The 27,393-nt window shown below is 41.2% G+C and overlaps 1 protein-coding gene across 1 annotated transcript in view; it reads left to right on the plus strand.

Annotated features, from left to right (window-relative positions):
• MYBPC3 (myosin binding protein C3) overlaps nucleotides 1–27,393 on the plus strand; it is a 69,139-nt gene that overhangs the window by 19,348 nt on the left and 22,398 nt on the right. The window contains exons 7-24 of the mRNA XM_053386797.1: nucleotides 1,856–1,904; nucleotides 2,708–2,752; nucleotides 4,482–4,538; nucleotides 5,288–5,290; nucleotides 8,951–8,974; nucleotides 9,694–9,860; nucleotides 11,088–11,220; nucleotides 11,482–11,484; nucleotides 11,833–11,957; nucleotides 12,476–12,581; nucleotides 15,845–16,011; nucleotides 16,377–16,542; nucleotides 17,629–17,735; nucleotides 22,238–22,267; nucleotides 22,391–22,527; nucleotides 24,620–24,766; nucleotides 25,571–25,730; nucleotides 27,064–27,168. Of these exons, the coding sequence (XP_053242772.1) occupies nucleotides 1,856–1,904; nucleotides 2,708–2,752; nucleotides 4,482–4,538; nucleotides 5,288–5,290; nucleotides 8,951–8,974; nucleotides 9,694–9,860; nucleotides 11,088–11,220; nucleotides 11,482–11,484; nucleotides 11,833–11,957; nucleotides 12,476–12,581; nucleotides 15,845–16,011; nucleotides 16,377–16,542; nucleotides 17,629–17,735; nucleotides 22,238–22,267; nucleotides 22,391–22,527; nucleotides 24,620–24,766; nucleotides 25,571–25,730; nucleotides 27,064–27,168 (1,731 nt within the window). The remainder of the gene's footprint in view (nucleotides 1–1,855; nucleotides 1,905–2,707; nucleotides 2,753–4,481; nucleotides 4,539–5,287; nucleotides 5,291–8,950; nucleotides 8,975–9,693; nucleotides 9,861–11,087; nucleotides 11,221–11,481; nucleotides 11,485–11,832; nucleotides 11,958–12,475; nucleotides 12,582–15,844; nucleotides 16,012–16,376; nucleotides 16,543–17,628; nucleotides 17,736–22,237; nucleotides 22,268–22,390; nucleotides 22,528–24,619; nucleotides 24,767–25,570; nucleotides 25,731–27,063; nucleotides 27,169–27,393) is intronic.

Below are 27,393 nucleotides of genomic sequence, written 5' to 3' on the forward strand. Positions count from 1 at the left end.
TGGCAATTATTATTTATTATTTATTATTTATTTATTCAATTTTCATAACATCCTCCATCCGAAGACCTCAGGTTCACAACACAAAAGTACAAGTTAAAAAAAAAAGGCGCACTAAAAACAAGAACATAAACAGGCCAATAACCCACTTCATCCCCTTTGTTGTTGTTTTTTTAATAATTTTTATTAACTGGCCAATCACATCAAATTAAATCACATCACATAAATTCCAAATTACAAAGCCAAATTTTAAAATTTTGTTGGGGGAACCCATACTTCAAGATCCAAAGGGGGATTCAGATCATCTTCTTATTACTGTGTTAATGTCCAAATCAGTCCCAATCAGTCCAGACAAAGTTCATAATTCTATCCAGTCTTATCTTGGTGTTTCCACATCATATCTTGTTCATATAATTTCTATTTTTCCTTTACGATCTCTTCTGTTAGTCTCCTTAAGCCGATAAGCAAAATAATAATCCTGTGTGGATTTCCCGTTCCTCCACTAAGTCCAGATGGTTTCCATATATCTCCTTCGTAGATAGCATCTCTCTTTCCATCATAAATTTGGCATTTGTCGCTCTTAAGTCCCACCGAGGAGTTGATCCACGATATGTAAACAACTCTATTTCTCTCTTTCTCCTCCCGGACCCAAGAGCTCCAACAATGCCTCCCAAAATGGTGACGGCATTTTTAACTGCGTCATTCCAAAACTCTTAGCTTTCCAGCTTCATCTTGAAACATTGCTTTGGTTCGAAAGTTTATCTCCACACAGCCTTAAATCCACAGCTTAAGTCCTTAGTTTCTGACTCATTAGGGGAGGGGATTCTTGTTAAATCACATTAAAAAAAGGAAGGCAGGTTTTTCCCCCCCTCCCCCCTCAGTCATTTGTTGTACCGTATCTTGACGTATCTTCTCATATTTTATTCTTGTCTTGTTATCAGAGATCTCTTCTGTCAGCAGTCTTTACTCCCCCTTTTTCCTTGAAGCATGTGCAATTTATCTCGTCCAAATTGTTTCTTTTGAAGATGCTTGCAACTAGCGGCGCGAATCAGGGACGGCGTCCAGGAGTGCCGGAATCCCACAGGAGGGCTTTGTGCCTAGTGCCCCCACCCCCACAAATTCGGGGGTGGTATAGGGCACAGCAGGCAAGGGCCGTCCCCCCCACAATCCTGGGGGGGTTAAGGAGGCTAATTGCCCCCATCATAGCCTCCAAATTACCTCGTGTGGGTCGGAGAGATGTTATTGTCAGCCATCTTCCGATGCGCCACCTAGTGGCCCCCCACTTCATCCCCTTTGGCACAACTTTGGTAACATATCCTGAAACGTTTATCTGCTTGTTTATTGTTTTTTATTTTTATTTTATGTAATTGTTGTAGGTCATATGCTCTAATGTAAACAAAGATTTATCTCAGTGCAACCATGTGAATCAGTTTAAAAATGAAAATTAATAAAAACTATGTTGCAAAAAGAAGAATGAGAGCTAGAACATAAGCAAAATGGGGGTGTGATTGCTCAGCTTTTCCCAATGGGGACAGCTAGAAGAAAAGCAGGGAAAACATCAATGCCAGAACTATAAAAGAGAAAGCTCCCAAGGCTGAAATCTATACACACTCACCTGTGTAGTCCCATTGTGGTTGTGAGTAGACACCTATAGGAAGGTGGTGCAGTGAACACAAAAATATAATTTATTCAGCCTCCAAGTTAGTAACCAAAACGAAAGGTGTGGTTACTTCCCCTCATGTTTTTTGAGGGAAAGATTTTGAGAATGTTTACAGTGTGGCTGTTGGTGCCTTGGATGCAAATATATTTTCATTACTACAATTTTTCTTTTTTCTTTTTGCAATCTATGTTGTTACAGAGGCACCTGCAGCAGGGGAGATGGACTTCCGCTCAGCACTCCGACGTGGGTGAGTATCCTCAGAAATGTTTGTACCGGTCAGCTAACATGAGTGAACACTTTGGTAAAAGTAAACGTGGATGCTAATATCAAATATGTCCCACCTCTGCATACACACGATCCAATGGTAGCTTTGCATGCAGGAAGGTGTTGCATAGAACTGGTGATGCACACATAGTAGCCACACATCAAAGTCCTAGAAAACAGGTGGGGATGTGCAACCCATCTGCATCACAAAATGGATATGAAAAATGTGCCCCCATCCAAATCATGCAAGGCTGATAGAGACTCCATTGGCTAGGTCAGGGTAAACAAAAGTAGATCAGAATATACTGGTGGGTCCCTGGAGGATTAGTAGGAGACTGGCAAGGGTTTATGACTCCTCATTGTTTAGTTCTCACAACCTCAAGTTGTGACAACAAAAAGGCACTTCTTTGCCCTTAAATGGGCTGCTGAAAGAAAGAAAGATTGGGATAACCAGGACTTTTATGTGAAAGGACTGTGAATTCTGTCTCTTTAAATTCCAACTATATGCCTTTAACACCTGGCTCTGCTTAACTGAACTTGGGGTTGTGAGAAATAAGGTTCTGATTTCTTGCTAGCTCAGAGTCACAATCTACTTGGAGACAATTCCCACCACCCAGTTAATTTGAATATTGCCTCGCGATTATTCACAGAATAAAGCTTCCTTTGCTTTTAGAATCCCTAGGTGTTTGTCTATCAAAGTTGGGAAGATGTTGAATAAGAAAATGCTGTTGGACTGAGTGAAGTTGTGCCCAACTGAATTCTGTGTTTTGTCACTCTCTTATTCAGGAGCATGGTGGGAGGAGGGAGACGGATGACTGGAGCTTTCGCCAGGTAGCCACATTTAATCTGGTGTTCAGCCTCGGTCTTCATGATGAACTGTCGCTCAGTGGCCACACTGCCTAAATTTTGTGTGTAAAAACTACCCAAAGGACTTAGTTGATTGGTAGTATAGAAATGGGACGCAGGTGGTGCTGTGATCTAAACCACTGAGCCTCTTGGGCTTGTCGATCAGAAGGTCAGCAGTTCGAATCCCCGCAATGGGGTGAACTCCCATTGCTCGGTCCCTGCTCCTGCCAAGCTAGCAGTTCGAAAGCACGGCAAAAAGTGCAAGTAGATGAATAGGTACCGCTCCGGCGGGAAGGTAAACAGCGTTCCCATGCACTGCTCTGGTTTCAGTGTTCCGTTGCACCAGAAGCAGCTTAGTCATGCTGGCCACATGACCCGGAAAAACTGTCTGTGGACAGCCTGTAAAGCGAGATGAGCGCCGCAACCCCAGAGTCGTCTGTGACTGGACTTAACTGTCAGGGGTCCTTTACCTTTAACTTCTATAGAAATCTAACACTGATTAATTAAAATGCTTGTCCTTTGGAACACATGCATACCTTTAAATCCACTAGCTATACTGCTGATTGGAGCCTTAGTATATAGTCCCTGAATTAGTGTGGCTATCACAAGCCATGTATTTATTAATTTATCGCATTTGCTACTTGCTTTTTACAAAATAAAGTCTCAAAGCGACTTAACAAGATAAAATACCACAGATGGAACAATTGGGAGAGGGAGCAGTGGCATCCATGAGAGACAAATTCATTTCCTTGAAGAGAGTGTTCTGGACACACAGTATGGCATGAAATGGTGCTTTCTTAGTGACTGCATGAATGCTTTTTGTATTCACCTATTTCTCTTGAATATGCATGGATTTCACCATTCGCATCTTCACCACTATGACCCTGCATTTTGAGAACTGCCACAGAAGCCCTGTTTCCCCCCCAATAGAGTTCCATTCTTTTTGTGATTCTAGGTTGGTATAAAATAGGATAAGGGCTTTCTTAGCAGTTAGCTACAATAATGTAGAATACTGTCCTTGGGAGTAATGTTTGCCTTTATCACTGGCAGCTTTTTGGAAACTGACACTTACCTGTTTCATCTACCCTTTGAGGCTGATAAACTGCTGAATTTCATTCTAGTTCATTTAATTTTTTTATTGGTTTGGGCTATTGTATTATTTTTCACTTTTCCCATAGCAATATATGGAGGCCCAAGGCAAGAACAACTTTGGGCTATTTTATGTGGGTAAGGTCTGAAACAATAACGGAAGCAAAATACTGTGGTTTTCCTGGACTATAATTTGAGTCAAACAGGCTTCTGTTTCCTCAATTCTTCCTGCTCTCTCCTGTCAACACAGGATGGCCTGTTGTAGGAGGTGTAACATTTTGTGTGGATGTGGTTCACTGCATGCAAGATCTTTCCTATCCTGCAGGATCAGAGAAAACAAGGCCTGACTGCATTTTAGCCTGAACAAAATATGTCCATAAGTCACTTTTAGAGAGACGGTACTCATATAATCACAAAATTCTATGCTACTAATGTTGGATCAGCAGAAGTATATCGCTTTTTGTGTGGGGAGGGGTCTCTTAAAATGCATGTGAAACTTATTTGACTTTTATCTTCAGCAAGAAGATGCTTTAATCTACATCTTTGTGTGAAGCTATTGTTTCTGCTTTTACTGCATTCTGTTTCTCTTCTGTTTATTGTTAATGCTACTTGCTATACTGCACAGTGCGGATGGACATGAAGAAGGCAGAGAGTTGGATTTCAGTGCCTTGCTGAGAAAGAGGTGAGCACGCTGCCATCTGTAAAATGATGGTACAAAAGGCTAAAGGTCTAGATCAGTCTTTCTCAACCTTGGGACCCTAGATGTTGTTGGCTACAACTCCCAACATTCCTAGCCAGCATGGCCAGCAGTCAGGGACATTGGGAGTGTAGTCCAACAACATCTAGGGACCCACGTTGAGAGAGGCTAATCTAGAGTAACTGTCTTTGTCATTCTTACATTTGCATTCACGTGGTTGTACTAGGTCTCTCAATCCTGTCAGCTGTGGCAATTTGTATGGTCTGTGAAAATTACGTGCCTAATGTGAGATTCCCTGTTGCTCATTGTGCATGTGCTTAATTATTCAGTTTGCAAAGAGGGAAGAAACTGAAGTTTTTTAGGACCGAAAGAAAAGTGATCTCTCTTTATTTGTGCACAGAGAACAAGCAGGAGAAACGTCACTCTGCTTAAACTGTTTTATGGTCTGATGTTGGGAGGAGGAAACAAGTTCCAGAAATTATTGAGCAACTGGTGGGGGTGGAGAGAAAGGGGATGAGACTCATAGTCTGTAACAAAGAATTATCAGCTTTGATTAAGATTTCTTTTTCATTCTGACTCCTTATATATATTTTCATTTTCTTTGTCTCCTCTTCCCTTGCTCTTCTTCGTCTGCCTCTCTCTCTCTCTGCCTTATAATCTTCCTGTCTGTACTTTGCTGTCCTGTTGTGTCTTCCATCTGGCAACTTATCTTGGAATTCTGATGTCTGGAACAGAGAGTAAGATTTTATTTCTTTTTCTGTGTGAACTGCATGGAACAGAGGAAGTTAAAAGGCTATGGGGTTTACAGAATGTACAAACCTCCCCTTTTCTTTTTGAAAACTTGGAACAGCATAGGTTTCCCATCCCAGACATTATTTTAAAATCCAGTTAATACAGATGGAAAGCAATTAGTTTACTTTCATGAATATTCTAATTATCACTTTTGAAGCAATTTTAAAATTAGGACAGGATTCTCATTTATTTTTCTCTCCAAGCTGTAGAAATGCTATTATCCAGAACTTTGAGTTATCTCAGTGCATCTCCCCAGAGTGTCCGCCATGTCATTGCAACCCTGCATAACGTCCAACCTTGTTCCTCTGCCTACTGGATTATGCAGACGTTTCTCAGGTCCCTTAACCAACTGAGGTGCTCCTATTTCCCTACTGAATTCCTCATCAAAGTTGGAAAGAGTTTGCTGACCATGTTTTTGGATTCAATGCAATCCTAAAACATCCCCAATGAAGTAAATTGATTTAAAATAATATTTATCAGTGAAATAGCATCTTCCCTGTGACCAGATCCCATGCTGATCCAGTGGTGTTTTGACTGGATCTTAGTTCAGGTGTGCCGATTTGAGATGTGTGGTCATAGTATAAGCCAATGGACCAGAAATTGACGCCAAGTTCTGTTTAATACGAAACTTTGCCTTTCATTTTATTTTTTTGATACAGTGGTCATACAGGTCTTGATATTTTAGCATCTCCATCCTATTATTCAAGCATATCTCACCAAGGAATAAATTGGTGCGATTCTAAAATTGATTGAAAAGTTATTTTATTATGTTAAAGTTTCAAATCCTTGTCTGATGGAACTACTTACTTAGTAGTACTTACTACGCTGACTATAACTCTATATCCTGAGATTAATAATATGCTGAATAGCGGCTTCCATCTGATGGCACATAATTGACTCACAGTTAGAGAGAGAATCATTTCAAAACTTGGAGGAATTCTACATGACTGGTGTGTAGCCTAGTTCTCGTTTGTCTAGGACAAAAGAAGAAGTGACACCATTCACACAATTAGTATTATATTATATTAGCAGGTAGTGTGGTCTCAATCCAGACTGAAATGCAGACAGAGGAATAGGGGGGCTTTAACCCTTTGTTCCCTGCATTCCGTCTACTGCATTCTGTCCCCTACACCCTCCCACTTGAGTTCCAAGCTAGATTGGGTGCCCTCTGCCAGCCATTCACCATAAAAAAACTGCTAATTCTGTGAACGGTGACATGTCTGGTTTGGTCCTTAGAAGTAATCAGCTGGACTTATTTCTAGCTTATTGTGCTTAATTTCCCAGCCTTTGTTAACTAGCCATTACTGTGAACTATTTAATTCAGAAGATGAAGGTTTCCGTTTTAATACTTGCTGCAGCAGAGTATCAGAAGGCGTTCCTGGATTTATATTCCATTCTAGTGGTGTTGCCGGAAATGTGCAATGTTTCTTCAAAGGATAGAAATGCAAGTAGACAGAGGAAATCTATGATAAAGAACTCCCCATAGGTGCAGGATACGTCCTGCAGTTGTCACAACTATGGATCTCTCCCATGTTAATCAGCAAGTGATGCTGTTCCTGGAGCTCCTGCTGGAAAGGGTAAAACTTTATTCATATTGTTCCAGAGTGTGGACCTCTATTTAATGGCAGAATAATTTAGATGACATTGACACAGAGGTGCCATAGGCCAGAAAGAGGTTGGGAGGAAAGGGAACAGTTGTCACTCTGCTTTGACATGGGATGGTGAAGGGAGACCTTGAAGGAGGTGACAGCTGAGAGGTCTGAATCAGTCTAAGGTAATAGGATAGGAAAGACCCATCGCTGGAGTGTATGCAACTATTTTTAACTCTCCCGCACATTTTTAGAACACATTGACAGCTTACTTTGTGTGGAACAGGTTCTGTCTAAAACACCTCAATGCCTCCAAGTTCATGGGTAAACTGTGGTGTTCTTACTGCATCTAATACCCCTCCCTGCCAATCTAGAGTGACTAGTTGGAGCCAGTGTGGGAAGGCTAGTGTTTTGAAGAAATCCTGTGTTCAACATAAACCTGTGCTAGTGCAAATTCTGCTTGTGACACCCAACCCCATATCTCTACTTGTAGCACAGATAGAGTCAAGTCAGGCACAGGACAATCTGGGTGGACTATGCAGGTCAAGTGTGCTTTTGAGTAGACCTGGTGTACAATCAGCCCGTTTATTTGTAAAACTCATGCAAGTTCTAACTGTTACTAACAGAAAGCAGTGGAAGAATCAGCAGGAGGCTAAAGCTAGTGGTTTCCTTTGCTTATTACTTGCCCTGTTAGAGCTTAGCAATTGCTCTGTCTTCCATTCTGTTCCCTTTGTTTGTGTGGCAAACTGATCCGCATGGCATTAGCCCTCTTCATGCTGGCATCATAAATTCTCCATATATACTAATATAATGGACTCTATCTGCCTGATCAGGGGCCCTGTCTTCTGCATGGTTCCCAATCCCACGGACACAGCCTTGATGTATACAAATTGACTCTACATAGGATTTCATACATATCTTCAGCTGAACGCATGGACATTGGGGGCACAGACATTGAGTACAGTCTGTTGTCTCCTTCATGCATGAAGAGCCATATAATCACTTGGTATGCCATTAGGATAGATACCCTGAAAAATATCTGCAGTCTATGACTCCCCAAGTGTTTCATTTCTTTCCACCAAAACAAATTGTCAGGGATAGCTGGACAGGAGTTGAAATGGAAATGTGGATCTAGCATTGCAGGCTAGTTAGGTTCTTGTTTTAAGCAGATTTTCTCTGCCTTTACAAACCAAGTTCACTGATCGTAGGCTGAGCAAAGTCATAAACCCTACTGCGTAAATTGTGCTGTGACTGGTCCATTAATGCACATTATAATTAAAAAAGAAATCTCTTCCTAGGAGTATACATAGGTTTCTTCTGCTACATTTATGCTTGTTCTTGGCTATGTGAGACCACTTGAGTAGTGCACTTTCCAAAATCTGAAATGAAAAAATGAAAGACTTCATATCCATGATGTATTCCCATTCCCCTAAATGAGGCCTGTTTCCAGCAAAGCTGCACCTCACGTGGCCCTCTAGGTTGGTATAAATGTAGGGCTGTGAACACGCTATACCTTTAAAGCAGGCACCCCCAAACTTGGCCCTCCAGATGTTTTGGGACTACAACTTCCATCATCCCTAGCTAACAGGACCAGTGGTCAGGGATGATGGGAATTGTAGTCCCAAAACAACTGGAGGGCCGAGTTTGGGGGTGCCTGCTTTAAAGCATATTCTTTTTCTCAAAGAATTCTTGGAGCTGTGGTTTACCCCTCACAGAATTACAATTCCCAGCAGCTCTTAATAAACTATGGTGCCTAGAATTCTCTGAGGGTGAAATGCGCTTCAGTTGTGATTTAGAGGTGTAGTATGTACACAGCCTAAGACTTGTGTAGAACTGGATTGTTTAATGTGTGCTGTGGTTTCTTTACCATCATTATAGTAAATCCTTAGTCCTTACCATCAAAGGGCTGCCTTCTTCTAGTAATGGCGCTAATGCTAACACATGTTGCCCTCTTTCTTGCTCATGGCGATGCTGCTTGCTCATCCAAATGCTTCTCTGCATCGTTCTCAAGTCCAGCAGCTTCTTGCGCTCAGTACAGCGGTAAGCTTTCCACTCCCTCGCCTCTGCTAACTGTTAATCAGTCTTTTACATGACTGCTGTTTTTGTTAGTAAATAGATTCACAAAAAGAATATAAAGAGATTCATGTGCCTAGAAGATGCCTAAACTGTTTAAGTGAATTATCAGCTCAGGGGGTCCAAAGTTGCTATCTTCCCATCTAGTTTCTTGCATTCTAATTGTTTTTAAAATCTGTACAAGGTTGATAAATGCCTAAGCTTCATTTTGAAGAGAAATTGACACTTTCTACTCACAAGACGGAAAAACCAATTTATTTATTTATGATACTTATATTCCCCTCCATCGTCATTAAACAAATGAGCTCCTATATAATTAAGAATTGTAAGTCAAGGGAGCTTTCTCACTCAAAACTCACACCCTAAAGCCACACAGAAAACTCACCTGTTGCCTAACATCATGGTCTCCATGACCCCTGTTTCAAGATAGAGGAAACTGGTATTGTTGTTAAGGAGTTGATTTAGGAACTTGAAAATAAAGGTCCGATCATTGACTCTGACACATTATCTGATCTTCACCAAGGCACTTAGTCTTTCTATGCCTTAAGCACCTCACTAACAATGAGTCCCCTAAACTGACAGGTATTTTAATATAAATAGGAATTTATGCAGTAGAGACACAATCTAATAGGCAGGCTATTTGAAGTCCCTTATGAGAAAATGTTCTATATGCCCCTTTTCTACAGAATTGAGGCAAAAACTGAAGCACAGCCAGATGTTGATGTGTGGGAAATCCTCCGGAAAGCTCCTGCATCAGAATATGAGAAAATTGCTTTCCAATATGGTATCACAGATCTGCGAGGTATGTTGAAGCGTCTCAAGCGCATGAAGAAGGAGGAGAAGAAAAGCACAGGTAAGAGAACATTATTGCTTCTCTTCTTTTTTCCTTCATGGGAAAGACCTCTTTTTAGGGGGGAAATACAATGTATGAAGCAGCTTTCAAACTCTTCCATGGGGGGGGGGGTATGAAAGACCATTTCACATGTATGTGTCAGTTCCCATGCTTCAATTTACTATCAAGAAAAGAACAGTAGGTTCTAGAGAATTAGAAATGAGGAACCAAGATGAGAAAGGTAGCTGTTAAAAGGAAGTATACGGAATTAAGAGATAATAGTGGATGCTTCTGGCAAGTCTTGTGGAAGAATGCAGCTTCAGCAGAAGAAATGGAATAAGGGAAGAGAGTCGTGGTTTACCATAATTCAATAATGATTTGAAGATATTAATTAGCTGAGAACATAGGTAACTCTCATTAAAACACATAAAGCAGAAAGTTGGGAAGTGGACATTATAATTAAGCCTCTGCCCAGTTACTAGGGATGGGTGAACCTGTCAATGTTGATTTCTCATTTTTCCAATCTTAAGTTCAGTTCTCCTTATTTCTACATCAGCTTGTGATTGGTGTTTTTTTAAGTCCTCATGAAAATTCACCAGCATTTTAGGGCAAATTTTAGTGCAAATATAACATATGGGGGGGGGCAATTTTGCATAATAATCATATTTTAGCAAAGCAATTTATCCTAATATAATGCATTTTTGTATGTTATTTTCACCAAAATACACAGTTTGTGCATCTTTTACCCTACTTTATGTATTTTTGTACACATCAGTGCCTGGAGAACTGCACTGCAACATTTGGAGAATGTTAATGGGTGGGTTTCAGTTCACATGTTTTTATAGAAAATGTGAATCAGATAGATTTGCCTTTATATTTGAACTGAATCAAATTCTTCCCCCATCCCTACCAGTCACTGTCCATTAGCTTTAAACCAAGATAGTACTGTGCTAAATTGTTGTGTGGACAAGCCCTAAAATATAGGAAGATGAAAAGGGTATTACAGGTCTCCTAGTCCATTTCCCCCACTCATAATTACAATGCACAATTAGCAGTATTTGAAGAATCATAGAATTGTAGAGTTGGAAGAGACCACAAGGGTCATCTAGACCAACCCCCTGCAATGCAGGAATCTTTAGCCCAATGTAGGGCTTGAACCCATAAACCTGAGATTAAGAGTCTCATGCTCTACTGACTGAGCTAACCCCTGTGGGCAGAGTTTGATTACATAAACTGTTTCTTCCCCAGCCTTTGCCAAGAGACTGGAACCTGCCTACCAGACTGACAAAGGACAGAAGATCAAATTAATGGTGGAACTTGCTAACCCAGATGATGAAGTGAAATGGCTGAAGAATGGGCAAGAGATCCAAGTCAGCGGCGGGTATTTAAAAAAAGCAATAAATACTAATGGGAAAGTGTGGGCTATAGAAGTTCGAGTCATTATCAGAAGGGGGAGAAGAAGAAAAATAGGGTCTATCAGAAAGAAAAGTGGAGAGAATAATGAAGGGCCTAATGTAGTGGATATAATTGGATGGGAGGATATTGAATTAATAGGCAGATTTTTAATGACTGTCTGATTTTATTTCCCCCTCTTTCAATCTCTGCACCTGGAACTGAACCCAATCACTGGTCTGTCTCTTAGCAAGTAAGTTCTCATGTCATGCTTTCCCATTTGTGATTCAGTTAATTTGCCTTTCTTTACGATATCCTGGCAAAGTTGTTATACAATAAGCCCATTATCAACATCAGTGTCGTTTGGTCCATAGTGTTCCTTTATGCATGTCCCAAGGGATAAATTACTTCTGTTGGAGCTCTGTGTGCCTTCAGGAAGGCAAAGGGAGGAAGGGATAAGGTGCGTCTTCTCACTTAACCACACCAGGGTGGGGGCATCTAGTCAAAAACTCTGCTTTATGTCATGATAGAAGACAGGGTGATGAAGATTTAGGAACGCCTTCTCTTTTGATACCTTTGAATTCTCTTTGCATTTCACCAGATACATTTTTGAGGCTCTTGGGAACAAGAGGATTCTGACCATCAACCACTGCTCACTGGCTGATGATGCAGCATATCAGTGTGTGATTGGAGAGGAGAAGACTTTCACAGAACTCTTTGTCAGAGGTAAGCATAATTCATAACCACCATTTTATTGGGATCAGAGAAGGGTCCAGCAGATTGGTCTGTAGCAGATTTTGAGGGGTATACAGAGGAAATGGAAGTCCTGTTGTTCCAGTGGAGCGCAACATTTTCATTTGAAGGGACTCAGACACTTAACTGCTTCTTCCCTTCCACCTTCCCATTCTCTTTCTTTTGAGACTTTATTCTGGTTTACGCCAGAATTTTCTACATTTTAGTTTTAAGGGAGGATTTAGGCAGTCTTAGGTTACAAAGAACAATCAAGTGTGCCAAAGTTCTGATTTATAGTTACAAAGAAATGAAGGGAAATGGTTTATGTAAGAAAGTCAGTTATGTAATTTGGCATCTCAGTCAAATTGGAAAGAACTCTGGGAGTGTAAGGACCTGCTATTCATATAGCTACAGCTGACCATCAGCTGGGAAATCTGGATGAGAGTTCCAAGGGTTTTTGTTTTCCTCTGCATTCCTCTCTCTCTGAAATTAGGTTTCCTCCCCGTTTCTAGAGCCTCCTGTCTTGATTACTCATTCTCTGGAAGACCAGGTGGTCATGGTTGGTGAAAGAGTGGAGTTTGAAATTGAAGTGTCAGAAGAAGGGGCTACTGTGAAGTGGTAAGGAACTAGGGAGAAGTGGGGGTTCCTACTTCCTGAATGACTAAGAAACGAGAACAATTGCCCTCCAGAGTCCTAGGGGCTCAAAACTATCACACAAGTGCCCATCACCCCTCTTGCATGACCAAAGAGAGAAGACAGAACAGGCAATAAGCAGAGGAAGGGGTCCCAAGGTCAGAAAGATATTCTAACTGACCCTCGCATTCCATTTTAAAGATAGGTCTAAAGGCTGTTGTGATTTTCTAAGAAGATCTACAAGTAGGAAAGAAAACATAACACATTTGAAGTGTGGTGCAAGGATTTATTTATTTGCCTTAAGTTACTTAGTTAAGGGGGTGCTAATATCTTTGGGTCAGTGGGCACATTTTGACTTTGAGAAGGGCCGCAGTCACAAAATGGCTGTCATCGCATAACACAAAATGGCTGCCCAGAGCAGAAAAAGACAGATGACCATGAAGTGGAGTGGGCGTGCTCTACCATCAGTGCCTCTTCCTAAATCAATCTGGAAAAGCACTAAAATCAGCCACACCCATGCTCACTCACAGAGAGAATCTCTTAGCACCAGTTTGGTGTCTGGGAGAAGGACTTGTTGGTTGTGGCACCCAAGAAGTAAAATGACTTCCCAAGAGAGGTCTGCTTAGCCTGTTCTGTTTGCTTTTAAGCACGGAGTGAAGATTTTGGGTCTTTTCAGAATCTTGATTTTGTTGAGTATTTTGCAGTTTCCCAGGCTTTTTTTTTTTAATACCTAAGATGGGTTTTTTAACTGCTGTTGCTTTGTTGTTTTGTTGGTATTGCTTATATGTAAACCACCTTGTGCACTCTCATTAAAATACAGGGTTTAAATTCATCATCATTATCTGCATAGCAAGCTAATCTGCACCTTCTTTTATTGTTTTAAAAAAGCTTAAATACAGCTTTTTGTTCATAAAAAAATATCAAAGCAGTTCACAAGGCACAATACAAAATTCAGTGAAGCAGAAAACAACCATTAAAATCAATGGAAACCCCACCCCAACAACCCCCATCATTGCCTTAAAACTGATGTGTGGTGCCATGTGGCTGTTCTAATGTGTCAACCAACCCTTCCTGAGTAAAAGGGCAAGAGGGTGCTCCTCGTTACACAAAAGAAGCTGACCAAACTGGCACTTGAGTCTTACTTGAACATTGGCAACGGGACAGTGTCCTCCACCAAGGACAGCTTGGAGTGGGTGCAGGGCAGGTTCTTTGCCCTAGACAGTTCTATTTGCAACACTTGCTCACCTCTGTACATGATAGCTGCTTACTGCCTGATCAAACAAATACTGCAATGCATCAAAAGTGGCACCAGAATATGTCATGGCAGCAGAGTGACATACGCATGCACACACACACACACAACACACACTCACACTCTTACAGGGTGCGTGCTGGAGAAAGTGGACAGGGCTGGTTCCCTCTCTGCCTGATTGCTTTGTTTTCATTTCTTTTATGAATTTGTTTAGAAAGATTTACAAACCGCTTAAATCACAAAGCTGTGATAAAACGCAGCCAAAACGAAGCCCACAAAACTGTTTAGAACAAATATACATAAGGTAATTATTAATAAAAACACAGATGGAATCAGTAAAACTTTTGAAACAAGCATAGATAACTAAATTCTGCAGTATATCTGGGTAGGCTTGCTGAAATAAAAATAGTTTTCAGCTGACATCTAAAACAATATAGCCTCACAAGTTAGCCAGCGAGTCAGTCCAGGCCATTAACAAGCAAGCATTACTAATTTATTTATTTATTTATTTACCCCACCCATCTGGCTGGATTTCCCCAGCCACTCTGGGCGGCTTCCAACAGAATATTAAAAACACAATAAAACACCAAACATTAAAAACTTCCCTAAACAGGGTTGCCTTCAGATATATTCTAAGAGTCAGATAGTTGTTTATTTCCTTGACATCTGTCGGGAGGGTGTTCCACAGGGCGGGCGCCACTGCCAAGTAGGCCCTCTGCCTGGTTCCCTGTAACCTCATTTCTCGCTGTGAGGGAACCGCCAGAAGGCCCTCAGAGCTGGACCTCAGTGTCTGGGCTGAACAATGAGGGTGGAGATGCTCCTACAACCAAGGTGTGGACCTAGGAGGGCAGAAACAACCAGGGAGAAGCATCTGCTGAGCCCCACTACCCCCTGTCTGTGGCCCCTGTCTTACTTTGCCTAATGATAGGGCCAACCCAGAGTGCAAGAACAAAAGTGCTAGCTGTTCCTGCAATACTGATAGGATTCATCAAACTTAAGTGTTATCATCTGTTCTTTGGGGGGGGGGAGTGTGTACATTACATGTGTGAAAATATAGCACAGATGTACATTTGTTGTTTGGTTTTCATATAAGGATGTCTGGAGATATCATACTGTGTGGGGTGTGTGGGTGTATATGGGTATGGGAGTATCTAATCCTTCCCAAAACATATTGCAGCTGCCACTATCTGATCCTGTGGCTCATGGCTGCTCCCTGAAATATAAATACTCATTATAGAGTATTGATAGCTGTGGAATGGGCAGCAGACAAGGGTAGAAGTGCAGCTGTCCCAGCTTTAAATGGAGTCAAAGCCAGAGGAAGAACTCTCAAATTTTCACCAAACCTCTAAAATAGTTCAGGGTCTAACATCATTCTTCATCATTTCAAGAGTACCAGAAATGAATCCTTGTTGGCGTCAAGCATGAAATCAACATGGAGAAAATATTTTTCCCTTTCTGAAAAGGAAAATCAAAACCATAAAATTATTACGAGAGTGAATATTCAGTCATATATAATGTTTGTGTGCTATATATTATTGTAACCTGGGACCCTATATGGAGGGTAAATAATAAATTGAAGTAATAATAATAATAATGATAATAACAATAATAAACAATTAGCCCTATGACTGCTACATTCAAATTTCATCCACATGGAAGGTTTTTCTTTCCATACCACATATCTTGGAATAAACTTGTGCTGATTTTACATATGAAGAAGCAGGGAGACATCTGGTTTCACTAGAATCACACAGGGAAGCTAAGACAGCATTTTGATGAGCATGCCTGTACAAAATTTCCAAAAAATGTCTCCAATCCTGTCCTCCCAACCTGAGGCTGGATGTGCAGGTTCACAGGTGCATCCACTACTTCTGATAATCCCTCAAAGATCATGGGTAACATACCCATGGACCATGAACTTGTGCTATATGAACAGGAGTCGACTACCCTGTTGCTGAGCATTGCAGAGAGGTGTAAGAATATTTCATACCTGTAGGGAGAAGGACGGAGTGGAGCTGACCCGGGAAGAAGCATTCAAATACCGTTTCAAAAAGGATGGAAAAAAGCATTACCTCATCATTAATGAATCCACCAAGGAGGATAATGGTCATTACAAAGCAAAGACTAATGGTGGGGAGTCTGTTGCTGAATTGATCGTGCAAGGTGAGATACAAAAGGAACTTTTTTATAATGTATGGCGGCTGGTAAACCACTTTGTGGCTGGGAAACGGCCGTTAGCTAGATGGCTAATTGTAGGACAGCTAATTGTGCAGGCCTTCAAAGCATATTATGGGGATTGTTAGGCCCATGTGCCGGATGTAATAGATATCCTGATAACAACAGGTGCTTGCTTATCAAGTCCTGTTAAAGTCCCACGTGCTCTGGATGTCTCTTCCTATTTCACCTTTCCCAAAACAGTTCCTTTAGCCTCTTCTTTTTGTAAAAGACACATCCACAGCTTCAGTTCTTGGTTGACCTCTGACCTTCTGGTGTTTGTGTTGCTCCATCCACAAAATTCGTGATCTCAGAGAAGAAGCTGGAGGTGTACCAAAGTATCGCAGACCTGACGGTGAAGGCAAGGGACCAGGCTGTGTTCAAGTGTGAGGTTTCTGACGAGAATGTGAAAGGCATTTGGCTGAAAAATGGGAAGGAGGTGATTCCAAATGAGCGGACTAAAATCTCTCATATTGGCAGGTAAGTCGTGCTTCAGAAAATTAAGCCAGGGTGCTGTAAGTTGCTTGAGTAACAAGCTGCTAATAGTAATAGAAGTAGCAATAATAAATTGGTGGTGTTAGTAGTAGTACTTTCCTTCGGGTGGAGAGAATATGTGATAAGATGGTATGTGGTGAGAGAGAGCAGTTCTATATAACCCAATATTATATACTAATTTTACTCAGAGGGAGAATGCAACCTTCCCTTTGAATGGTAAGGAGATATCTGGGAATGCCTTTGTATTGTGCTTTGTGGGTGTTTAAATTGACGTGAGGAGTGTGTGTGTATTAGTTTGGAAGAGTTGTACAAAGGGTGTGGTTATGTTACAGTGGAACAGATCTTTCTTCAGTTTTCAGACAAGCCCCTGTGAAGGCTGACGGTTTTTGCATTCCGGTCACTGTGGCATTTGTGGTAATACAATTGCCCATAATGTATACTGGAAATGGCTGCTGCTTTATGAAATGCCCTCAAACATATAGTAATATACCAAGAGCTCAACCAAGCCCATTGCAGTCCATAGAAGGATGGATTCTCCTATTCTGTGACATGTATGTGCAGACAGTATGCAAGGTTGTTATAGGGAATGGGAGGTGTGTCTACAGTTCTCAAGTTTTTCTCCTTCAACTTGGCCAAGAAAAGTGAATTCCTTCACTAAGCAGAGCATAGAGGGAGACACAAGTGTGCTGAAGGCACACTCAGACACTTCCTATTCCCTACCATGACCTGTAATGATTCAGCACAGTGTTTGTGTATGGATATCATGGAGGAGGAGTGAAATTAGGCTTTTCGTATGCCTTATAAGGAACTCTTTGAGCACAGGTGCCGCACCTGCAGTTCACGGGATTGAAACACTAGTCAAGTTGATTTGAATGAAGTGACATCTTAATAAAGTTTGTGATATAGGTTCCACACTATTTATACTTATTTATTATAATATAGAATATGCATACGTATATATCCATGTGGCATTCTTTCTCACCTATCCATCTACTCTGGGGATGGGATTTGTCCTGTACAGAGGTGAGTGGACCCAAACAAAGCTTGTATTTTGTATTTTTGCAATATCAGAATCCATAAACTAACCATTGATGATGTAACTCCAGAAGACGAAGCTGATTATTCTTTTATACCCGAAGGATTTGCATATAATCTCTCAGCCCATCTTCGTTTCTTGGGTAAGTGTTCTGGAATCTAATTTCTGTTCTTGGTGGGAATGTTCACTTTGTGTGAAGATGAAACAGGAGATTCCCGCTTGGTGATGCCTGAGCTTCAAAGCACCTTAGTACTGCGCATCTCTGTGTGTCCACTGTGGCAGTAAGGGTGAAATAAGGTTATTCTGTACCCTAATAGGGATATCTCCAAGCATGGGCATTAGGCCTATGGTGGGCTGGATCAATCCAAATGCTATTATTTAAAATGTCAGCCCACTTTTTGACTGATTTTTTTAATCCCTCTAATTGCCTTATGTAGCACCACAGGAACTCTGTGGATAAATATCTTATACCTTAATAGAGAAAGTTATGAAAAGAATTGTGGTATTGACCAAAGTATGGGAAGGTCAACACTGGATGCCACAATTAAACTGAAATTAAATATATAGAGAAAAGCACACACAACAATAATGAGTAGCTTCCACTTTCATATAGTTTTGGCTGTGAACCAGCAGAATTAGGTGCAATTAAGCCTATTGATCTCAGTGGAATTTATGTGCACATAACTGTGCATTGGATTATGACCATGGTGTAAAGGTTGTTTCTGAATTTAGTTCATAGAAACAATTCCAGCATTATAAACTGTTGTTTCCTAGAAGCTAATTCTAAAACCCATAAGAGGAAAATCTATCCTTGTTTTGATAATAATAGGCAGGGGCATTCTTCCAGGAGGATATAGCTCAGGGGTCAGCAACCCGCGGCTCCGGAGCCGCATGTGGCTCTTTTACACCTTTGCCGCAGCTCCGGGGCGGATACTAGCGAGGGAAGGAGGCGCATTGTGTGCCCCAACACTCCCCACTGTGGCGGGCGCTGTACTGGCTGTGACGTCGCATGGGGGCGGTGTGTGTGTTAGTCATGCACCGTCCCGACGTCACCTTCCCGCCCGCTTTCAGATCGGAGGGCAGCGGCGCGCATGCAATGGTTTTGCGGCTCCCAGGTTTTTTTCCTTCGGAAACGGGTCCAATTGGCTCTTTTTGTCTTAAAGGTTGCAGACCCCTGATATAGCTCATCTGCAAGAAAGTCTTACTCCAAGCCAGCAATCTCTTCTGAATTGCTTTGGTACTGTTTTTGGTGTAGAGGACCAGTCTTTGTACACAGTCTTCTACTGCAATAAATGGAGAGCCTCAAGTCTGCAGGTGCTCAATGTGTGCATTTACCTTCCCATTATTTTATGGCAAGTCATAGGACAAACAGTACTGTGCTAGCAATTTATTTCAGCGTTTATATGGAAAATCCATTATAGCTTCTGCTCTCATTCATTTTTATAGGTACTGTTCAGTTTCATTCCCATTTGGCAGATATATATGCTCAAAATATAAAGGGTTTTTAATTGTTGATCATTGTGTCATTGGTGCTGTCTAAACTCGCCCCCCCCCAACTAGTACAAACCATATCCATTAACCTCATCTATAGGACTGTTTGAAAGGATGTGGATTCTACTGTTCAGGATAAGCCTTGGTCCATCCACACATTAGGGGCATGTGGAAAAAATTGTCTGTTTTGGTTTCTTTCCATTTCTTATTTTTCCAGTCTTAAATCCTCCACATTTCCACAGCAGTGTGCCCATTTAATAAATCCTCATGAAAATTTAGTAGCATTTTTAGTACAATTTTCCCCCAACACCTTGGTATACAGTTTTGACTCAGATACACATTTTTGCAAGCAATTTTTCCCTAATGTATATTACTTCATGGATTTATACATTTAATGCATTTTTTCCTCCAGTACATTTACCAGACTTTTAGAAGACATCTGAAGGTAGCCCTGCTTAGGGAAGCTTTTAATGTTTGGTGCATTACTGTATTTTAATATTTTGTTGGAAGCTGCCCAGAGTGGCTGGGGAAGCCCAGCCAGATGGGCGGGGTATAAACAACAACAACAACAACAACAACAACAACATATTATTATTATTATTATTATTATTATTATTATTATTATTATTTGGGTGGAAAGCTGCTCTACAAAATTCAGAGATATGTGAATTTCAAATGATAAAATGTGTTTGGGTTATGTATAGTTGTGAATTAGTTTCTCATTAAAATATCAAAGAAAGAAAGAAAGAAAGAAAGAATTTATCCCACAGCCCTGTTCTAGACCCTGGCCTGCAGTTTGGGCTAGCAGTGACCAGAAAGGGAATAGGCATGATCCTCAAGTATGCTGAGTGTCAAGTGTGCGCAAGTGCACCCCTAATACGAAACAAAAAACAAGAAGTGCCTCCATCCAACTGAGCAAATGGAGAAACAGCTGTTCAAATTAAAAATGAAAACTCTTTTTATGAAAGAAACATGAGTCAGATGGAATTCCAGTAGAGGTCTTGAAGCCAATGGTTGGAGAAGGGTGGTGGCTATCTAATGTCTCAAGAATGTCATTGTAAAAAAGGAGAAGGTGCTAGATGGAGAAGCATGAGGACAGATGGTCATGGCTATGGAAATGTGCAGGTCACTTCTGACCATTCCTAAACCTTGCTGTACTGGCAAGTACATGCCTTAGATATAGCATACTGTGCGCCTGCATTGATGCAACACCACAAAGCCTGAAATAGAAATCTGGGCTACCTGAGCCAATGGAAAAGATCTCTTTGAGCAATCAGCATTGTTTCAAAAATGCTTTCTTTCCCATGGAAATTTATGACAGTGTGCTAACTCCTGCATACTTGCCTATAAGCTAGTTGATGTGAATTAATTGTCTGAGGGGAAGGGATTGATATAAACTATGACAGATGGTTTGATGTATGGAGAATCCAGACTAAGGATAAACATTTGGAGTAGTTAATTTTTTGATCTCTCTCAGCTCCATGGATCTAGGATTCTGTGTTATGCACATTGAACGAATGACATGGTTAAGTTAGCAGCAACAGAAATGCAAATTGGTGAATAAATTAAATTGGGGAGACAAATCTGAGGAGCTTGGATACAGAGAAAGTCAGGAGTGTGTGAGAGTGTTGATTATAGAAACAGGGTCATACGGGATGATAGAAGAAGGCACACTATCAAGTGAAAGGCTGAATATGAGAGGGGTAGCACTAGCAAAAGGAAAGAAGCCAGAACTGAAGAAGGTAGAATTCTGGATGGTACAACTCCAAATTGCAGTTGGGGGAGTTATATTTTTGAATGCTTCTTTGTATTTAAAAAAAAAAAGCTTTTAAGGGGCGGGGTAGCCTAGGCCTCTCCTTGATGTGCTTATGTATATGGGGAAGCACTCAAAAATATTCCTGTCTGTAGTCCTATGTAAAAAGTGTAGCTCAGCTCTTATTTACAGCACAGTTCAGACAAAGTTAAGCACTTTTTGTCCTTTTAATTTCAACAGGAGAGCTGAACATGTGCTTAAATTTCTCCCATTGAAATTAAATTAATGTGTCTTCAGTGCTTGACCTTGGTGAGATTGTACCCTCACATAAGAAAATTATTTGTGTTTGGTAAAGATTCATAAGTTAACTCAATAAATAAAGTTAACCCCCTCCACCTATCAGGAACCGGATCCTAGCCTGCTTTGGCCAATGAGGATGCAGGATGGGACTTGGGCTATGCCAGGGGATGGAGCCGGAAGAGTGGGTAGGTTTCCCTCAGATCCCTTGCCCTTGTCCTTTATTTTGGATGGAGGGGAGGCTGTAATCTCCGCTTGCCCCTCCAAACTCTGGGGTATCCCCTTAAAGGGATCCGGGGGGGAGTGCCTGTGGCCGCATGCTGAGGCAGGGCCAGGCCCAAAAGCAAACCCCCAGACAATGGTCCCTGCGTGGGTCACCCTATTTGATGTAAGTCTTAGGAACCCCCACTTGGATTGACCACACATCACTTCCAGTGGGTGAGCCGGAAAAATTTAGATGGCCCCATGTCCAAGCCAAACCTCTTTCATCTGTATTCAATAAAGTTGTGTCCTGTTTTGACCCCAAGCCAGTCTTATTGGTCTCTTATTTATATGGGTTGGAGTATGGGGAACCCGACGCCTGGTCCCACAACAAGCATGCAGCTCTGGTGGTGAAAGGCATGTGACAGGATAGTGTATGAACTGTTTCAGCAGATAGAAAATATAAAATCCCATGTATTCGCAAAGTACAGTCATTTGCTGTCATAAAGGCACCAGAATTTCTAAGATGAATCGCTTTGGGGCAAAAATTAAGGACAACGTTCCTTACATTGTATCCTGATTTTCTTACCTGCTTCTCCTAGTGTTGACAGCTTTACATCATGAGAGGTTATTGTTTATGCATTTTTAAAATGAGCCTATGAATGGTCCATTTTCACATCCAACAGAGGAACTGACTTGGGGGTGCAGTTCTAAAGATATGTTGTTGTTGATTTTACTGTGTTTTATTGTGATTTTATGGCTCTGATGATGGTTTATTATTGATTGATTTAATTTGTATTAGCCACTCTTCTCCTGAGTGGAGGAAAGGGTGGGATATAAAAATAATAGATTATAAAATAAAAACTTTCAGATACATTTTATCCTTTTTCTTTCTTTTCCAGAGGTTAAGATTGACTTTGTGCCTAGACACGGTAAGGGCAATATGTTCCATTCACAAGTCAGTGAAATGGGAGAAAGGCAAAATAAAATTGAATCTTTTAGTAATCCTCAGTAATGCTAGAAAATTCTTCTTTGCCTTTATGCTTTTGCTGCAGAACCTCCCAAAATCCGCCTGGACTGCATGGGCCAGTCTCCTGACACCATAATTGTGGTGGCTGGAAACAAGTTGAGACTTGATGTACCCATATCAGGAGATCCAGTACCCACAGTGATCTGGCAGAAAGTAAACAAGGTAAAAATGTCACCGTGTCCAAGATGGTTCAGCTCAAGCATGTATGTTCTTATGCCTTATTTTATTTCAGAATTATAACTGGATTGATAAAATAAAAAGAAATTGTTACTTGAAAAGATATCGACTTTAATGTTTGTTCTAAAATAAAAAATATATAATATTTACCATTCCAAGTAAGCACTTTTAAAAAAAGGCAACCTCAAAATGGTCAAAGCAGCTTCAGTTCTGAGTTTGTTGAGGATAGCAGTCCAAACAACAAGGTCAAGTCCCCTTGTGATAGTGGATATGTTCCCACATTTATGTTCATTGCACTTATCTCCCATCTGATGAACACGTGGAAATGCTACTGTTTATGTTTTGATCATTTATCATGGATCATTGCTTCTTGTGACTAATCCAAACAGTTACTCAACAATGGAAGATCAATCTATGAGGGAATGATCATCTCATATATATATATATATATATATATATATATATATATATATATATATATATATCTTTCCTTCCTTCCTTTTGAGTCAGGCCATTGATCCATCCCAATGTTTGCTCTCCAGGGTTTCAGACAGGGGTTTCTCCCAGCCCTACCCAGTGAAGTCAGAGATTGAACACGAAGTCTTTTGCATGCAGAGCACAGCCCTTCCCCTGGGGTTTCACTGCGTATAGAAATCTTTAGAATCCCATTTCTTCTTGTGGGACCATTTCCTTTTTGAAGCATCTTGGCAGCAGTTCTGCTAGACTTTTCCGTATAGAGCTCATCTGAAGAACAAGGATGCTGCGAGCTGCGATTGCTTGTGTGAATTTATAAAATGCAGAAGATTTACCCTCAATGAGACTTGGAAGGAGATTTAGGACTATAAAGTAAAACACCCAGCATTATGTGTTTGGAAAAACTGCAGGAAGTTCAAAGGAATATTCTGGACCACAGAGTAATGGGAGAAAATGGAATGGAATCTCCTAAGATTCTGAAGGCCCTCTCATTTTTAACATTTCTATTTGTGTAGCGCAAGGCTGACCTCTTGTGGCCCTTATTACCAACTGGGCTTCTCTATCCCTTTGAAATCCTGATGCTGTCAAACAAAGTGTGTGGTCATGGAATGGGGAGAAATGCTCCTTCTGTGGCAGTTGCTTTGAGGGTCCAACCCACCTCCTGAGGGTCTTCCTTCCACAGGCTTTTCCTGCTTGCTTGCTGACAAGGCCAGACACTGTTATCTCATCTTGGCCCCCACATTGTTTCAAGTGGACATTATTAGAACTTGCACATGCTTAAGGTGAATAAGAGGAGGGGGTATATGGCAGTTATTTCCCATTCTTTACAGGTCTTTCGTGAACTGGGGAACAGTTTTTGACACCACAATTCTTTTCTGCACATCTTCAGAACATGTGGTTTTATTTAAGCCCTAGAACATTTTTGGGGGAATTCTGATATGTGACTTGGCAAACCCACACAGAACCTGCTAGTTCAATGTTTGTTTATTTATTTATTTAAAATATTGGGCCATTTAAAGGAGATTCTGCATGGTTTAATTCCTTACATCCAACCTTTATTTTCTATTCAGCTTTCTTTAATTATTATTCTTTCTTTTTTAATTTCCTTTCCTTATACAGTGGAACCTCAGTTCTCGGATGTCTCTGCTGATGAACAATTCAGAACCTGAATGCCAACAACCCGGAAGTGAATGCTTCCATTTTCAAACGCGCCTCAGAAGTTGAACAGCTTCTAAGGCCCGTTTCTCCATTTTTTCAATGGATTTTGCTGGCCACCCTTTGATCTTCGGTTTTTGAATGTTTCGGAAGTCGAACAGTCTTCTGGAATGGATTCTGTTGCTCAAAGGGTCTCAGATACTAATGCCAGGAAAGACCTCCATCTTGAAAAGCTGTGGTTTGTTAGAAGGAAGACTGAGCTGGATAAGCCAATGGCCTGATTCAGTAGATGGTAACTGCATATGGCACTAGGCTTGCTGCTTTTTTAAAACCTGAAGGGAGACTCTTATAGCAATCACTGCAGAGAGAAGTGGAATTAGCTACCCTTCCTTTTGCCATTGTACTTCATGGGGGAGAAATTGTGTATCTCCTTGCTTATATCTCCTAGTTCAGGGCTAGACAACATGGTGCCTTCCAGATGTTTCCCCACTCTTCCTGTGTTTTGTGTCTCTTCCAGAACAACGAGCTAGTGCTGCTAAGTGACCCATCCAAAGATATTACAGGCACAGGTGGAGATTTAAATAACGACAACAAGGCAAGTTCTTTGTTCTTCAACCAGTCGAACAGAGATATCTGGTCCTTAATAAAGAGAATTGGTTGACTCTGTCATGAATTCAGTAATTAACAATGCTGGAGAAAATAGGAAAGCTCATCTCTTGCATAATAAATTGCTATTTTAAAATATTTGTTTAAGGTATTTTCTTGAAATCTGTCTCTCTTTGGACTCAGAGTTTTTGAACTTGAGCAACCCTTCTAAACTTACAGGGCTGCCAGCCAAGCACTATTTATCTGTTCCACAGCTAAATGTGCAGAGATCCTTGTGGAGAGAGGGAGGGAGGGAGCAGAGAATCATGTGTATACAGCCTGCTGCTGTGTGCAAGGATCTGTGGAGTGGCAGTAATCTCACACTGGCATTAGAAGAGTACTAGAGCAGAATCCCTCTGAGCCCTTTCTAAAACTGGGCATAGGGAAACCAAAGAACAAAACCAGAAAGTGTTTCAGAACTCCATCCATCCAAAATCACATTGTGATGACTAGGGAGGGAGTGTCTATAGTCACCCATCCAAATCCAGTGTGGATCAGTTAAGGTCTACTACCAGGAACTATTTGGTCTTCCCAGATCTCTGCTGGTGAGGGAGGAAGTACAAGTGGCTCAATCTGTTCCCAGCGCAGATCAATGACACATACAGTGGTACCTCGGTTTAAGAACAGCCCTGTTTATGAACTATTCGGTTTACTCTGCAAAACCGGAAGTAGTATCCCGGTTTGCGAACTTTACCTCGGTCTAAGAGCAGAAGCAACATAACAAAACAACCTTTCAACCCATAACTGCTCACAGGTCTTCTCTGATTCTGAAGGCCGAGTCCGTGTAGAGATGTATGAAGACCATTGTGTGTTCACCATTGAAGGAGCTGAGAAGGAAGACGAGGGAGTCTACAGAGTTACGCTTAAGAACCCAGCAGGGGAAGATACAGCTGATATCACCGTCAAAGTGATTGGTAAGCAAGGCAGATGGGCACTTTCTAAAGCCTGGTACAAGTGAGCCAAGTCTTCTCTCTGCCAGCCTAACACGCAGTCACAACCATTGATAGAATAATACATTTTCCAATGGAGCAGGAGACCCTGCAGATGATCTTTCTCCTGCCAATGTCCCTCTGGCCTACTGTGGCAAGTAGGACTCCCAAGTGTGCCACATAGCAGGCAGAGTGAAAGGGGGGGAAACTTGCCATCTGGTAGTATAGTCAATCAAAAGGATTAATGGACAGATTAGCTGATCAGTGCAGCCCTAATAAGTAGTTGTCTTCATTGTCTAAACACAACATGAAGCACAGTGACCTTCTTAAATGGATGTTGCCCTCTCTCTGTGACTTAGGAGGAGAAGAGATATGAGAAAACTGAGTTTTTAGATGAGATTCACTGTCTCTGTCTTTCTCTTGTTTCCTTCATTCCTTCTTTCATTACCGTAATTGCTTCAGAGATGTGGCTTTGCCCTGTTGACCAAGCAATATATCATACTCGAATTTATCCCAAAATCAGCTGTGCAATTCATGTATTTGTTTTATCAGGAGGTCACACTTTCTTTGAAATGAAAAAGCTACTTAATGTTAGACTCTTTAGATAAAAGTTGCAATGACAAATGCATCAAGACAAAGAATGCTTCCTGCAACGAAGAGGGAGCTTTATGCAGTTTGTTAGAATCATAAATAGGGTTACAGCACATTCATATGGGAACCTCTAAAATGAAGGAGTAAATCTGGTTCTGTGAATAGGGAATACTGAATCGTCAGAAGAGCCCTGCTGGATCGGATCAAAGGTCTGTTTACCATCCACTTCCCCACAGTGGCCAACTGGAAGCCTATAAGCAGGACTTGCATGCAATAGCCCTTTCCTCTTTGTGTTTCCCAGCAACTGAAGCTGTGTATATGCTATGGTATATTTAAAACATATCACTTCCCCCAAGGAATCCTGGAAACTGTTTTAACCCCCCACAGAACTACCATTCCCAGGACCCTTAAGAAACTACAGTTCCCAGGATTCTTTGTTTAAAGCCATGTGCCTTAAATGTGTGGTGCACATGCATGTAGCCTTATATTGGCAGGCATAACCCTCAGAAGCTGTGTATAGCTATCATGGCCAGTAGCCATTGATAGCCTCACCCTCTCTGAATTTGTGTTATCCCCTCTTATACCTGGTGGCTGTTACTACATCTTGTGACAGCAAGTTCCATAGGAATAGATTCTGTGGTGAATTAAGCACTAGCAATAGAAATACCGTGTGCATGCATGTTTTGAAGGAAACAGGCAATCTTGTTACCTCTCTTTCTTTCTCCAGATGTACCTGACCCTCCTGAGGCTCCCGAAATCACTAATGTTGGTGAAGATAACTGTACAGTGCAGTGGCAGCCTCCAAAGTATGATGGAGGACAGCCAGTACTGGGTAAGAATTGCTATAGTGAAAACATCACCTGAAGGATGATGATAGTAATGATAGTAGTAGTAGTAGTAGTAGTAGTAGTAGTAGTAGTAGTAGTAGTAATTTGTTATTTATACCCCACCCATCTGCCTTGTTTTCCCCAGCCACTCTGGTCAGCTCCCAACAGAATATTAAAAACACAATAAACCATCAAACATTAAAAGCTTCCCTAAACAGGGCTGCCTTCTG

Source organism: Podarcis raffonei, chromosome 1, assembly GCF_027172205.1.
Source record: "Podarcis raffonei isolate rPodRaf1 chromosome 1, rPodRaf1.pri, whole genome shotgun sequence".
Lineage (NCBI taxonomy): Eukaryota > Metazoa > Chordata > Lepidosauria > Squamata > Lacertidae > Podarcis > Podarcis raffonei.